The following is a 12,006-nucleotide window of genomic DNA, read 5'->3' on the forward strand; positions in this document are numbered from 1 at the left end:
CAACGACCATCATAAAATGATGTTTCTGAATATCTTTCAGAGTCAATTCGCACTTTTCAAAGATTACACGGGGCAAATCTTTTTTACAATTTTGTGGTTGTCCTATGGACAGATTAACGATATTGCGAGACGGAATACGTTATTTCCGCCCCTTTTTACCTGTACTGTGTGCCCATGTGTGTGTGATTTGTCCCCCCCCATTTTGTCAATAAAAACCCGTTTTTTAGACCTTCGAATTAAAAATGACATTTTCAGTTCTGGTTGTCTCCTTTAGGTTCTAGCCTCACCCCGTCACCCCTGATGATTCCTGCAATCCCATAGTCATGATTGCGCCCATATCCCAGAAATAAAAAAATCCACATTGCGTTATCTTAAGCATACATTTCAATGCCTATCTTTTCAATGCCCAGCTCCCTGGCTCGTTTTTATGGCATTCTTTCATATGCTTACACGTTAAGAGCGCCTGTTCCTTCATGTATACCACTTCTGTGTTTAATACGCATTCATTATGCTTGTCAATTTTTGGGTTGTAGCAGTGGTTGCGTGAGAACACAGTAAGAAACCTCTCTAATTTGGTAGCTATACAGCACATTTTTCAGCATTTTCCAGCAGTGCGTTTGTACGTCTATCAGAATAAATGCGTGTACCGAACACGGTCGATTCGTCTGAAACAATCAGAACTTAGTATTTTACCAAAGAGAAAGAAAAACAGAAAGAGAGGCGATGATTTTCGCAGCGAACACATTGTAAGCGTGACCTGTCCGGGGTCCTGACCTGTGACCTGACCTGTCCGGGGTGGGGCAGATAGCGATCTTGCGGGTTGAATAACTGCGAATCTTTTCGCTGAGGCGTGAACAATTTGTTATGCATTTCATTAGCTGCTCGCAAAGAAGCGCCCAAGCAGCTGTCAGTCGTCGATTCAACTTCGAGATGAGGCGCCTCACCACTGACGCCAGCCAGTACGGTCGATTCATCTAGGACCATGACTCACACCATTGTTTAACATATATTCCATCCTTATCCAACGAGCATTGAGATAAGAAGGCGAGTGCAAGCATAGGTCATCTGCGCACATGCTTTATTTTCCGTCCTGTTGTTCCTTTTTGCAGGCTGTTTTGTGTCAATTTCATGCAACGCACAGTCGGGCCATCTAACGTCCAACTGCTCCGACGTTCGGACAGCCAGTGACAAAAACAGCGAGACGCACGTTGACAGTTTTTCGGACGGCGTTACATGAACCACACGAGTGATACAGACGGCTAACAAGCTCGGCTAGGCATGCAACTCGCCGATGTTTCTGAGAGAAACAAGTCGACCACCCCGTCAACAGGCATCACCAGAACTAGGCTCAAGCCGGCTTAGACACTATCAGCAAATCCAACACGCCCATTCTCCACGTCGTAGGCCGTGTAGAACTGCTGCATAAAGAGGGTGCCGAAGAGCCACTGGTCAGTAAGCGCCGGAAGGCCGAAGAAGCCGGAGGCGCATAGCTGCTGGCCGCCAAAAGTCAGGACGAACGTGTACTGCTGCGGCGTCATCTCCATCATGCGCCCTCCGATCTTTATCTGCATGGTGGGCAGGCCGCTCAGCGTGTGCGCAGTCCAAGAAGTAGAAGCCGGGCGTGTTTGGCAACCGCTGTTGCCGCCCAGGATGTCGCTGATCGCCTTCGCTCGCTCAAGGGACACCATGAAGTAGGGCGTGGTGGAGGCCATGATGACGCTGCAGCCGTCCGGGCAGAGCGCCGCCTCCGGGTGGCCGTCGAGCGCGATGCTATCCGCCATCACCGTCCAGGAGGCAGCGGAATTCACAATGTTGGCCCAGGTCATCTCGCCGCTGTACAGGTCCTTGTTGACGGCGCCGAGGCTGAGCTCGCCGCCCTGCGGGTCGCGGCCCAGCCAGAGCCCGAACACCTGCTCCGGGATGAGGCCCTGGTTCACCATCGTCAGCAGGGTGTCGTTACCGAAGCCGAGGCCAAGCGTGCCGTCATTCCGTGTCATCTGGTCAAAGGTGTTGTTGTCGGAGGTCCCCTCGCCGAACGTCTGGGAGGCGACGGTGTTACCGGCTACGTGCAGCGAGTCCGTGGACAGGAATCCGCTGATGTTCTGGCCGGGTAGGGTGAACGGTGTGCCGTCCTCCTATGGCAGGATGGGTGCCATTCAGCGACGCAGATGGCCTCGTGATAGGAGATGATGGGCCCTGTTTCGTCGTTCAGTTGCATGGCCCCTCGGTCGCGGGGATGCCATAGAATAGCAAGCACATAGAGGAGGTTTGGTTTGTTCGGAACTGATCACGTATATATTCTCTTTGCTTGGACGGTGTCTGGAGGAAGATGTCGGTGTGGATACTTTACACATGTGCAAATTATCGACACATATTCAAGATGACAGATGTTCAAAGTCACAAACTCCTTTCCTCCGTAATGGTTCTGCTCGGAACTTTGGGTTGGCGTGATACAATATCAAGGCCTAATAGGCATAACACGCCTAATAGACCTATAGGCCTAGGCCAAGACCTAATCAAGATCATGAAAAAATACTCTCTGTCGCGTCTTCATGCACCCCGCGGTCCACGTTAAAACATGCAGGTGCTTCTGCACGCTCATCCATCACGACCGAGCGGGCCTATGGATATCACCCATACGCCCTTACCTTGTAGGTAGATGATATCGATGAGTCATACCGCTTGCGCATCTTGCATCCCGGATCTTCGCATTTGATGGACGGGAAATAACTGAGGGCGTGTTGTGTGTCGAAGACTGCCGACATGACCTGGGGAGGCGTCCCTACGGCGACGTTCCCTATGAACATCTGAATTCCCTGAAAGATGGACGGATGTTCTGAGACACCGACCTCTGGAAAACGGTGCGCTGGACATACAGTCAGCGCCAACATACCGACGCTCGATGCAGCACGTCCTGCCCCGGCTGCGAACCAATGTACAGCACAAAACAGCTATTTCGGCGACTGATCGTAGCGCTCTTTATCAGCCGATCTCGCGTCTCTGACTGACGTTGGCCTTGGAGTTCTCGAGCAGCAGACTGATTGGAGAGGAGTTGCCGCCGGTGCTCTTGCTGGTTTCGTGGACCTCAACGGCGGCGGCCTCCAGGGCTCCCAAGCACGCGCAGAGCAGCAGCAAACGCAGCATGGTGGCTTGTGAGGAGTTTGGTCGGACCAGCTAAGTGCAAGCTGCGGGAAAAGAAAAACACGCTGCGGTCATGTGGCACTGCACGAGTTAAGCTAGACTGGTCACCACAAGCTGAGCCGCATTGGATGCATTTACGAGAGCGGTGCATTCGACATCGCTTCCTTTTTGTTAATGGCTGAAAGACATTGATGACTTGAACGGTGAACTTCCAGTACTGGGATTCACATTACAGTCCACTGCCCGTCTCTCAGCTGCAGAAAACGGCACGCTCAGATGAGGAACCGGTACCCACCCCTCCCCATCAAAGGACAGGATTCAGAAAAGAGCCCCTAACAAGTGGATACTTCACACATTTTGACCAATCAGAAGCCGTCCGGCCACCGCGCTTACCTGCAGCAGGCCGCGGACAAACGGCAGCGCCGGAGAGCGAGACGCCGCCTGCGAACGCCGACCAGCTTATCGCGTTCCGCCGCCGCCGCGCTTTTATACGCCCTGCGAGAGGCCCGATAACTGGCGGCTTATGCCGCAACTGCTATCAGAAGCCGCCAGAAGCCCACCCAGGGTCGCCCGCAGGATGACAAATCGGACCGGGCGACACCTACCACTCCCGCAGGTTTCATCTGGCGCAGATTGCTAGCACGTCCGCCATGCGTGCGAGTTATTTGTGCGCCTTCTAATGTGTGTCACTGGCATTGAACGGATGGCGTTCTGCGCAAGTGATTTTGCACACGGGATCGGGTTGCACACTTTTGCGCACAGTGTATGTGAGGCGATTTTGTCATCAGACATAACTGCACCGGGCATTGCGAATAGCGCTTCCATACCACAGCATGTTGTGCACTATCATCCCTGCATGTAGTGGGCACCGGTCTCGCGTCCGCACTGAAGTGCATACCTGTGGTATAGGAGCATCTTGACTTTTCTGTTTGGAGAGACCAAGCAACGGAAAAGCATGAATCGTCCAACTGCGCTAGACGGTGTCACGACAGGATCAGGTACATGACAATACATGAGCAGCTGGCCTAAACGCCTGTCTCGCTTAGGGCGTCTGCAGCGTTCTCCCAACCCCGCAGACGATGTTTGCCAGGATACAAGGGCTTGTTATCCGTGAAATTAATTGACCTCGATTAACTGGTTGTCTGGTTCGGTTTGTCCCATGCGACCAACTGTGCGCACATCTCAATTGCGTCTCCATAGCCATGAAATCCCCTCCGGCCTTTCAAAAGTGAGGGCTGATGGTCAATAGCCGATGACGAGTAGTTCGTACGCATTCGCGAAATAAAACCTTATCCCCAACCAAGGTTTTAAATCGCTATTTATTTAATTGAAATCATGACAGCCTAACGGCGGATGCAAGGCAACGACGCCACTTGAAATGGCTACCTACAAAGACCCATCGCCAGCAACACGGCCACGATAGCGACAGCACTTACTCATGCCCAAGGTTAAAGTATATCTTGTGGAATAAGACCACATAATACCTTCGTGTTTTTTCCGCCTAAGAGAGCAGATAATGTCCAGCTGTCACATGCGCTATACCTCCATAGGCCATTGGAACTACGAGGTATGGAGAGAAGTCTATCTCCGGGGCGGAGGTGTTGCGTACCACCGCAACCTGAGACGTGCGGAGATGTCCAAATGGAGCACCCAGACGTCCGTGGATCGAGTCCTTTGTAGACCGTAGCTGGGTCTTTGTTTGAATGATCAAAGTGCTCGTTCAAAGCCGGCGTGGCAGGCGCTGCAAAGGTAGAGGTTAACATATTTTATATTGCGGCGCACGAAACATGTCTGTGTTGTGTACGCGCGCCCTTGTCCCAGCCCAGTGCCAAAATTGTCAGTGTCAGAAAAACTGGAAAATGTTTAAACCGTCAAAAGCCGGCATCATTCTTAAGAATGCATGGAAAACAAGTTAATGCACAGGGCGCAGTTTAGTAAGGGATGGATAAGCATGTGGACTTGGGTGGGGACTCAGAAATGAATGCATTCCTATCATTCGGCTAACGCCGTCTTTTTATTGCCGTACGATTAAAGATATTGCTACAAGTAGGGGTCTGCACAAAACTCAGAGAGAAATTGCTCACAAAATAGTGTTTTTCCACAACTTCTAAGCACAAAGCCGCGTCGCGCTGAAACTTTCGGGTGGCGGAATTTGCACTCAGTTGTATTTCTTAGTATAATAAATCTACCCAGGACTTGGAAATATTTGAGAAGTCGGTGTGGCGTCTTGGTATCTAGTCTTGTCCACAACGAAGGTATTAAGCATCACTGAGATATAAACCTACCGGCCAACCCTTAGCACACTACCGCGTTTGAGCGCTGAAATGTGTGTGCAGGAATGACTGCGCTCCTCTATAAGTAATGAACGCGTTTGAGTCCTCATTTGATCGCTGTGCTTGTCGCAGCTCTGGCTGTAAATTTTTGCTTGATGATTTCGCTGCATTAGGAATACTTCGGACTCAGGAACAGTGGTGGAGCCTCATGAAAATGATGTAGGGTAATAATTATGAAGCTTTGGAATGTAAAAGAAAGCTCACTTCTGCTCTGGTGTTGACTATAGGAATCAAAATTTTAACATGTCTAAGATTTTGCAGTTGGTTGCACATTACATTTATTTCACCGAAAGGTAAACATGCTGCAAGCCAAGCTCTAACAATTGCAAGAAAACTAAGTGCTGCTTAATGCTCCGGTTGTGAAATCGGTTCCAGACATGAAAGAGGACGGATTCAGAAAGGGATAAGTCAGCCACATCCGCCCCCTCCCCAGGACCCAAGAAGGCCAGTCATGCAAGATGGCATATGTCTAAACACGGAAGAAAATCTGGCAGTTTTGGCGTAATGAAGACAGATTTAAAACAGTCATTTAAGTAAGATGAAGCAAAATATTGAGCTTTTAAAAATAAGACCTTTTCAGAAACTTGCCCTCCCTAGCCCATCGTTGCTCCCCCTCCCCACCGGCACCTGGTTTTTAGCCCACAAGCATGACTGAAAAGAGGCATTTTCATGCAGTTATTCAACTGAAAAGCGCGTTCGAATTTCCCTGCACATGCCTGGATATGCAACATCCTGCGCATTCGTATGACTTCTTCCTTGGACCTTCACAAGAAGTAGGTTTTATTTTATTCTCCCTCCCCCCTATCAGGGCGAGTTAAGTCCACTCATCGTTAAGAACCATGACATGCTGTGCTCTATCTGTGAGCCATGTCGTTAATTGCAGATTTGGAAGCGGTGTGAGAAGTCGGTCTCTGCGCTGCACTCCGCTGGGTTAGTCAATCTGGTGTGATCATATATTTCTGCTTTCATTTCTGCGGTAGCCCAGTGACGTTTTCCTGCATATATTGTCTTTGCAGCATACTCCACGTGGAAGTTGAGTGTGATTAGGTTAGATTAGGTTAGGGTGCAAGGGGCCCACATGGCTTCAGGTTTTAGGAATATAAGACGCTTCCCGAAGTTAGCTGGCTATCCGTGCTGGGATTTCTGGTATGTGTGTGATGTTGTTCCGTCCTGCCGGCACCATCATTTCTCTCTCGCTACATCTTAGTTAACCTCCAGTGTTCCACAAAACTCCTTTAGGACGCCACTGAATCTCATATTACTTACTGTCTTAATGTGTATTCTTGGTCTATAGATCACAAGGCACGTGTTTGCTCAAAATCAATCCACGGGGTGATTTTTTCAGGTTCTCCGCTCGTTCTCCGCTCAACTTTCGCCAAGTTGGTTCGTTCATCATTCACCCTCTCGGGCAACCACAAGGTGAACATCTTAATGTCCTAAGCTTTCCCAACCTGCCGGAAATTCGCCAGCGTTGAGTGCTATGACCGGTGCCGGCATGGTTTCGGGTGCCCGTGCTGTGGTTCCCCTACAGAGGTGGGCACTCGTGCTGCAGTGGCCGTACAGGGGTGTGTGCCGGCGCTGCTGGTACCCGTGCGGAGATGGGCGCCCATACTGCGGCACCCCGAGCGGAGTGGGGGCGCCCATACCGCGGCACCCGTGCGGAGATGGGCGCCCATACCGCGGCACCCCGTGCGGAGGTGGGCGCCCATACCGCGGCACCCGTGCGGAGGTGGGCGCCCATACCGCGGCACCCGAGCGGAGATGTGTACCCCATACCGCGGCACCCGAGCGGAGGTGGGCGCCCATACCGCGGCACCCGAGCGGAGGTGGGCGCCCATACCGCGGCACCCGAGCGGAGATGTGTACCCCTACCGCGGCACCCGAGCGGAGATGGATGCCCATACCGCGGCACCCGTGCGGGAGATGAGCGCCCATACCGCGGCACCCGAGCGAGGTGGGGCGCCCATATCGCGGCACCCGAGCGGAGATGTGTACCCATACATACCGCAGCACCGAGCGGAGGTGGGCGCCCATACCGCGCACCCGTGCGGAGCTGGGCGTCCATACCCGCGGCATCCGAGCGGAGATGTGGCCCATACCGAGGCACCCGAGCGGAGATGGGCGCCCATACCGCGGCACCCGTGAGGAGATGTGTGCCCATACCGCGGCACCCGAGCGGAGATGGGCGCCCATACCGCGGCACCCGTGAGGAGATGGGCGCCCATACCGCGGCACCCGTGAGGAGATGTGTGCCCATACCGCGGCACCCGTGAGGAGATGTGTGCCCATACCGCGGCCCCGAGCGGAGATGGGCGCCCATACCGCGGCACCCGTGAGGAGATGTGTGCCCATACCGCGGCACCCGTGAGAAGATGTGTGCCCGTGCCGCGGGGGACGAAAGATCAGCCCGGCCAGAGCCGTCGGCTTGGTGTGCGGCACGGTCCAGACGGGCTACTCAGCCGATCGACTCTCTAGAGTGGCTTCCACAGGCAGCGTGACTACCGGTAGTCACGAGTAGCCACCGGTACCCCGGGGTGCCACGGCTAGCGCAAGCGACCGTCTCTGACGTCCGTGGGGCTCCCTGGGTTTCCTCCTGTGAGACGCAGGACTGCTGTAGGTGGTGTCTGTCGCCTCAGTCGGTGCGAGGAGTCCGGTGGGAGGACTTACCTGCCACCAAGCCTACCCTGGGTTGAAGCTGTCTGTAGTGCAGTGGTTTAAGCGCCTGCATTTGCCACTGCGCGCCTAAGAAACCAGAGGTGTGGGGCTCGATTTCCCGCGGTGCCCATCTCTCCTGCCAGGGTGAGAGGCAGGCGAGGCCATATTGCCTCCGCAGCTGCATGCATCGTAAAGCCCCACTGACAGGAGCGCGCGCGCGCACACACAAACACACACACACCACGGATGGTCTGATCAAAGTCAACCAAAAATATCTGATACTGGGCTGACGTTCATCTCGATTACGCTCACTGAAGCCATATCGGTTTACTCTGCTCTTGAAAGCTCCTGTGAAGAGGCCAGCAGGTGACTGTGTCAGTGGAAACTGCGGAGAGTGATTTGATACCAAGTTGTTTGTGCAAAGCTCTCGTCGTGCGGCTTTTCCGTGGTGGCGTCACAAGGTGGGTATTCCGAGTTAAGATACCCTAATGCTTTTGCAGATAAGGACACTGAGCTATATTGTGTCTACGTGTTTATAAAAGCCCTAGGAAAGCACGGAGGCGTCTGCAGATGTCTCGACGCATCACCTATTATCACCTGTAGCGTCCACACCCATTCTCGCGGCTGGCAACGCAGCAAGAAGCTGCTCCTGGCTCTGCGTGCAGATATATCCGCTCTAACACTGCGCAAAGCCGTATTCGTGCACCATCGTGCCGGTTTCTGCAACAATAAAGCAACCTATAAGTACATATAAATAACAGCCATTCCACAGCCACATATCTCAAGACGTTTAAACGTATCATGCATCATGCACAATTACGACACCCGCCCAAGCATAAACAAGATGTACATACAACCCAAGTAGTATTCTCAATGGGCTCATGTGGCGCACTGCCGGTTGATTTCGCGGGAGAGCTCACACAAAGAAAAAGAGCGGGAGGTGAAAACGGCGCGGCAGAGGCAAGCAGAAAGGGATGATGAGATGAGTTTAGGGACCTAAATTGAAGCTGTGTGTCCGGAGCCAGCGTCACCAATGCAACGAACGTTTTTTATTGTGCGGCATCAGCGCGAAAAAAAATGGAAAGTTATGGAACAGTTTATGTTGACTTGGATGCTTACCTTTCTGAAGCTTGAAACGCATGCTACAGAAGTATGGAAACATTAGACCTTACTTCACCCCCCAGCATAGTTTGCTTGGCCACGGCCTCTCGAAAGCCGCGATGATGTAGACCGACACATGGGCGTAAGAATAGGGGGGGCCAGGAGAGCATGGTCCCCCGCTTGTCAGATTAAGGTTGCATTTGGCTTACTTGTGCACTACATTAAACATGCATGCCAGTTTACCTAGTTCACCAGCCATCCCCCTTAAGATGCGTCATCTTTTTCATTTGCTCATTGGCCATCGCTTAGTATTACAGCCGCAAGACCTACGCCGCAGGGCATGGAGACTGCAACGCCGGGCATCGGGGCTGTTGTTGCTATGACTTGCGGGCTCGCGTGCACAAGACCATCTTACGTAGTTTTCTATCAGTGATCAGCTCTGACAGGACCTCGAGCATTTTAAGACAAACATGGGTTAGCCATGTGAATACAAATTAGAAACCTCATTTCACCTACAATCTACAGTCAGGGATAAATCGATATCTCTGAAGAACATAGATAAACACGGAACTGGAGTCTATGTGACAACCATCGGACTACCTGCATTGATCAGGGATGTCGTTGCGTCAATAAGGATTTCTGTGCTGATCCGGGGCTGACTGCGCGGGTCAGAAGGCCTCCCGTGTCAGGGATGGGAACAATGTGGTATGCTAATGTCCTCCGGATGGCCACCCCCCCCCCCCCCCGGTCCTCGGGCTCGCTTTCCAGGAAAACTTCCTGAAGTACACCCTGAGATTGCCCCCCCCCCACTTTTTGAGACATTCCTACGCCTATGGACCGACAGACTGTCATGTGTACGAAGTCTCATGGGCAGCGCGCGCGCCCGTGTAAGCCTGGTTCATGGTTGGCTGTCATGGCTGTGGCGTCGGTTGCCACAGTCGCCCGTGGCGACCTGTGTGCCTCGTACAAAGGATAACCTTTTCTGAACTGACAACCGCTCTGCGTAACACTGCGCTATAAAAAAACAACACAAAAAACACAAACACAAACACTGCGCCTCGTAAAAAACAATTTGCGGTCGATGGTCAACGTAGGATGTGTGGGGGCAGGGGGAGGAGGCAACGGAAGCTCGCTCAAGTGTGTGTGTGTGGGGGGGGGGGGGGGCAGGGGAAGAGGCAACGGAAGCTATTTCAAGTGTGCGTGTAGGGGGGGGGGCGGGGAAACATCAGGCGACGGAAGCTCTCTCAAGTGTGTGTTTGGGGGGGGGGCGGAGGGAAGGGGCAACGGAAGCTTTCTCAAGCGCGCATGTGCGGGGGGGGGCGAAAGTCGAAGGATCTTCCTTGCTCCCCAACAGCTGCGCACCTGTGAGAACGTATTCACTTCCCACGTCGGTCGAAGTTTAACGGCTTTGCTGATTACAGGCTAGCACAATACATTATCATGTTTGCCATTCAATTCTACGAGATCGGTCCGCGATAGGTGTGTATATGCACCTACCAGCGATAATTTACTTATGTCATTGGTGAGATTGTAGCCCGATGCTCAGGCTGCGTAACACCTACAGTTCGTGAGTGAACGTTTTCGCTTTTCACGATGATTGCATTTAACCGCTTGGCATAAAAACCTGCTATTATCACATCATGCCCCCAATCAACGTTTACACATTCGGCTTAGTGGTTATATGCACCTGCCCTCAACAGTTTTTTCCATTGTCGGTACGAAGGCAGTCCGCTGCCCGGTCGCCCATTTCTGCAGCAGTCCGCGCATAAGCGTGTTAATTTCAGCGCCAATTTCGTCGCAATAGTTGGCCGCACGACTTCCCAAAACGCATTATGCTCAACATTAAACTCCATGCAGTTTGCTCCCCGCCCATATGTACCTGCCGCTAACAGTTTGCTCATTATCGATGAGACGAAAGCTTAATGTTCCGGCGGTCCAATCTCGTATGGTTTATGAGTGTACGTTTTCATTTTTCATGTCATTGCATTTCAATGATTAGCGATACAGGTCTGCAAGGCACACCATAACACTGGCCACGAAAGTATGCGTTAACGGCTCGCTGGTCATGTGTTCTTTCGGCGAACACATTTTTATAATATGCAGGGATATTTCCGATGTTCCTGCTGCCCGCGACTAGCGACCGCGTCGCGCTGAAGTGTCGGCAACAGTGGGTTGGAAATCCTCCCTTTGAAGGGAATGTTCAGGAAATGCTGTTCAAATCTCTTTCCCTTTCTTTTTTCCTCTCTTTCCGTGATGAGAGGATGAAAAGTTAATAGTGCGCCAATTATTAAGAGAGCTTATTAGTCATGATATCTGACGATTGCCGCAATATGTTCACATGTGGAACATTGCCTTTATGATAAGTGTTGTCCCACTTTGGCGCAAGGCGCATCAACCCACCGCGGGCGACATGCTGTTTTTCAGTGTGCAAGTCGGCTATTCTCACGATGTCTGTTTTTTTGTAGTCGCCGGGGACGGGAGTAAATAGGCTATCCTTATATCAGGCGCGCGGTTATCTATCGACCGCGGGCCGATCCTGTTTTTTTTTTCCACAGCGCGAGTACGGTTTTTATTGTTACGTTTGACCTGAGCGCCTGTTCCGAGCATGCGCGTCAGGACGATCAACAGGCGGCGGCCCTTTAAAAACACTGACCCCGTCGAAGCATGGGCACGAGCAAACGGAGCACAGTAACAATGACAGTCGGCTGTCGGAGGGACGTTGACACGGCTGCGGTGATGGGAGACCGTATCGGCCTGGCATGGCGAAGGCCGGGCG

General features: G+C 52.3%; 1 protein-coding gene across 1 annotated transcript; it reads right to left on the reverse strand.

Moving 5' to 3' along the window:
- Positions 1-1,358: 1,358 nt before the first annotated feature.
- LOC119113630 (procardosin-B-like) lies at positions 1,359-3,622 on the reverse strand. The gene is made up of 4 exons (XM_037237917.1): positions 3,535-3,622; positions 3,010-3,185; positions 2,649-2,816; positions 1,359-2,135 (listed from the first exon to the last, which is right to left on the reverse strand). Exons 2-4 carry the CDS (start codon positions 3,142-3,144, stop codon positions 1,359-1,361), a joined length of 1,080 nt encoding a protein of 359 aa, XP_037093812.1. The 5' UTR covers positions 3,145-3,185; positions 3,535-3,622.
- Positions 3,623-12,006: the final 8,384 nt, after the last annotated feature.

Source organism: Pollicipes pollicipes, unplaced genomic scaffold (assembly GCF_011947565.3).
Source record: "Pollicipes pollicipes isolate AB1234 unplaced genomic scaffold, Ppol_2.1 Scaffold_7262;HRSCAF=8765_pilon_pilon_pilon, whole genome shotgun sequence".
In the NCBI taxonomy this organism is placed as follows: Eukaryota; Metazoa; Arthropoda; class Thecostraca; order Pollicipedomorpha; family Pollicipedidae; genus Pollicipes; species Pollicipes pollicipes.

What these genes read in the sequence shown, in the direction of transcription:
- LOC119113630 (XM_037237917.1), bottom strand. Translation starts at nt 3,144, where the DNA reads ATGCTGCGTTTGCTGCTGCTCTGCGCGTGCTTGGGAGCCCTGGAGGCC. An exon ending in TCGAGAACTCCAAGGCCAAC is followed by an intron (nt 2,817 to 3,009) that starts GTCAGTCAGAGA and finishes TCCATCTTTCAG; the next exon opens with GGAATTCAGATGTTCATAGG. An exon ending in CGATATCATCTACCTACAAG is followed by an intron (nt 2,136 to 2,648) that starts GTAAGGGCGTAT and finishes ATCCTGCCATAG; the next exon opens with GAGGACGGCACACCGTTCAC.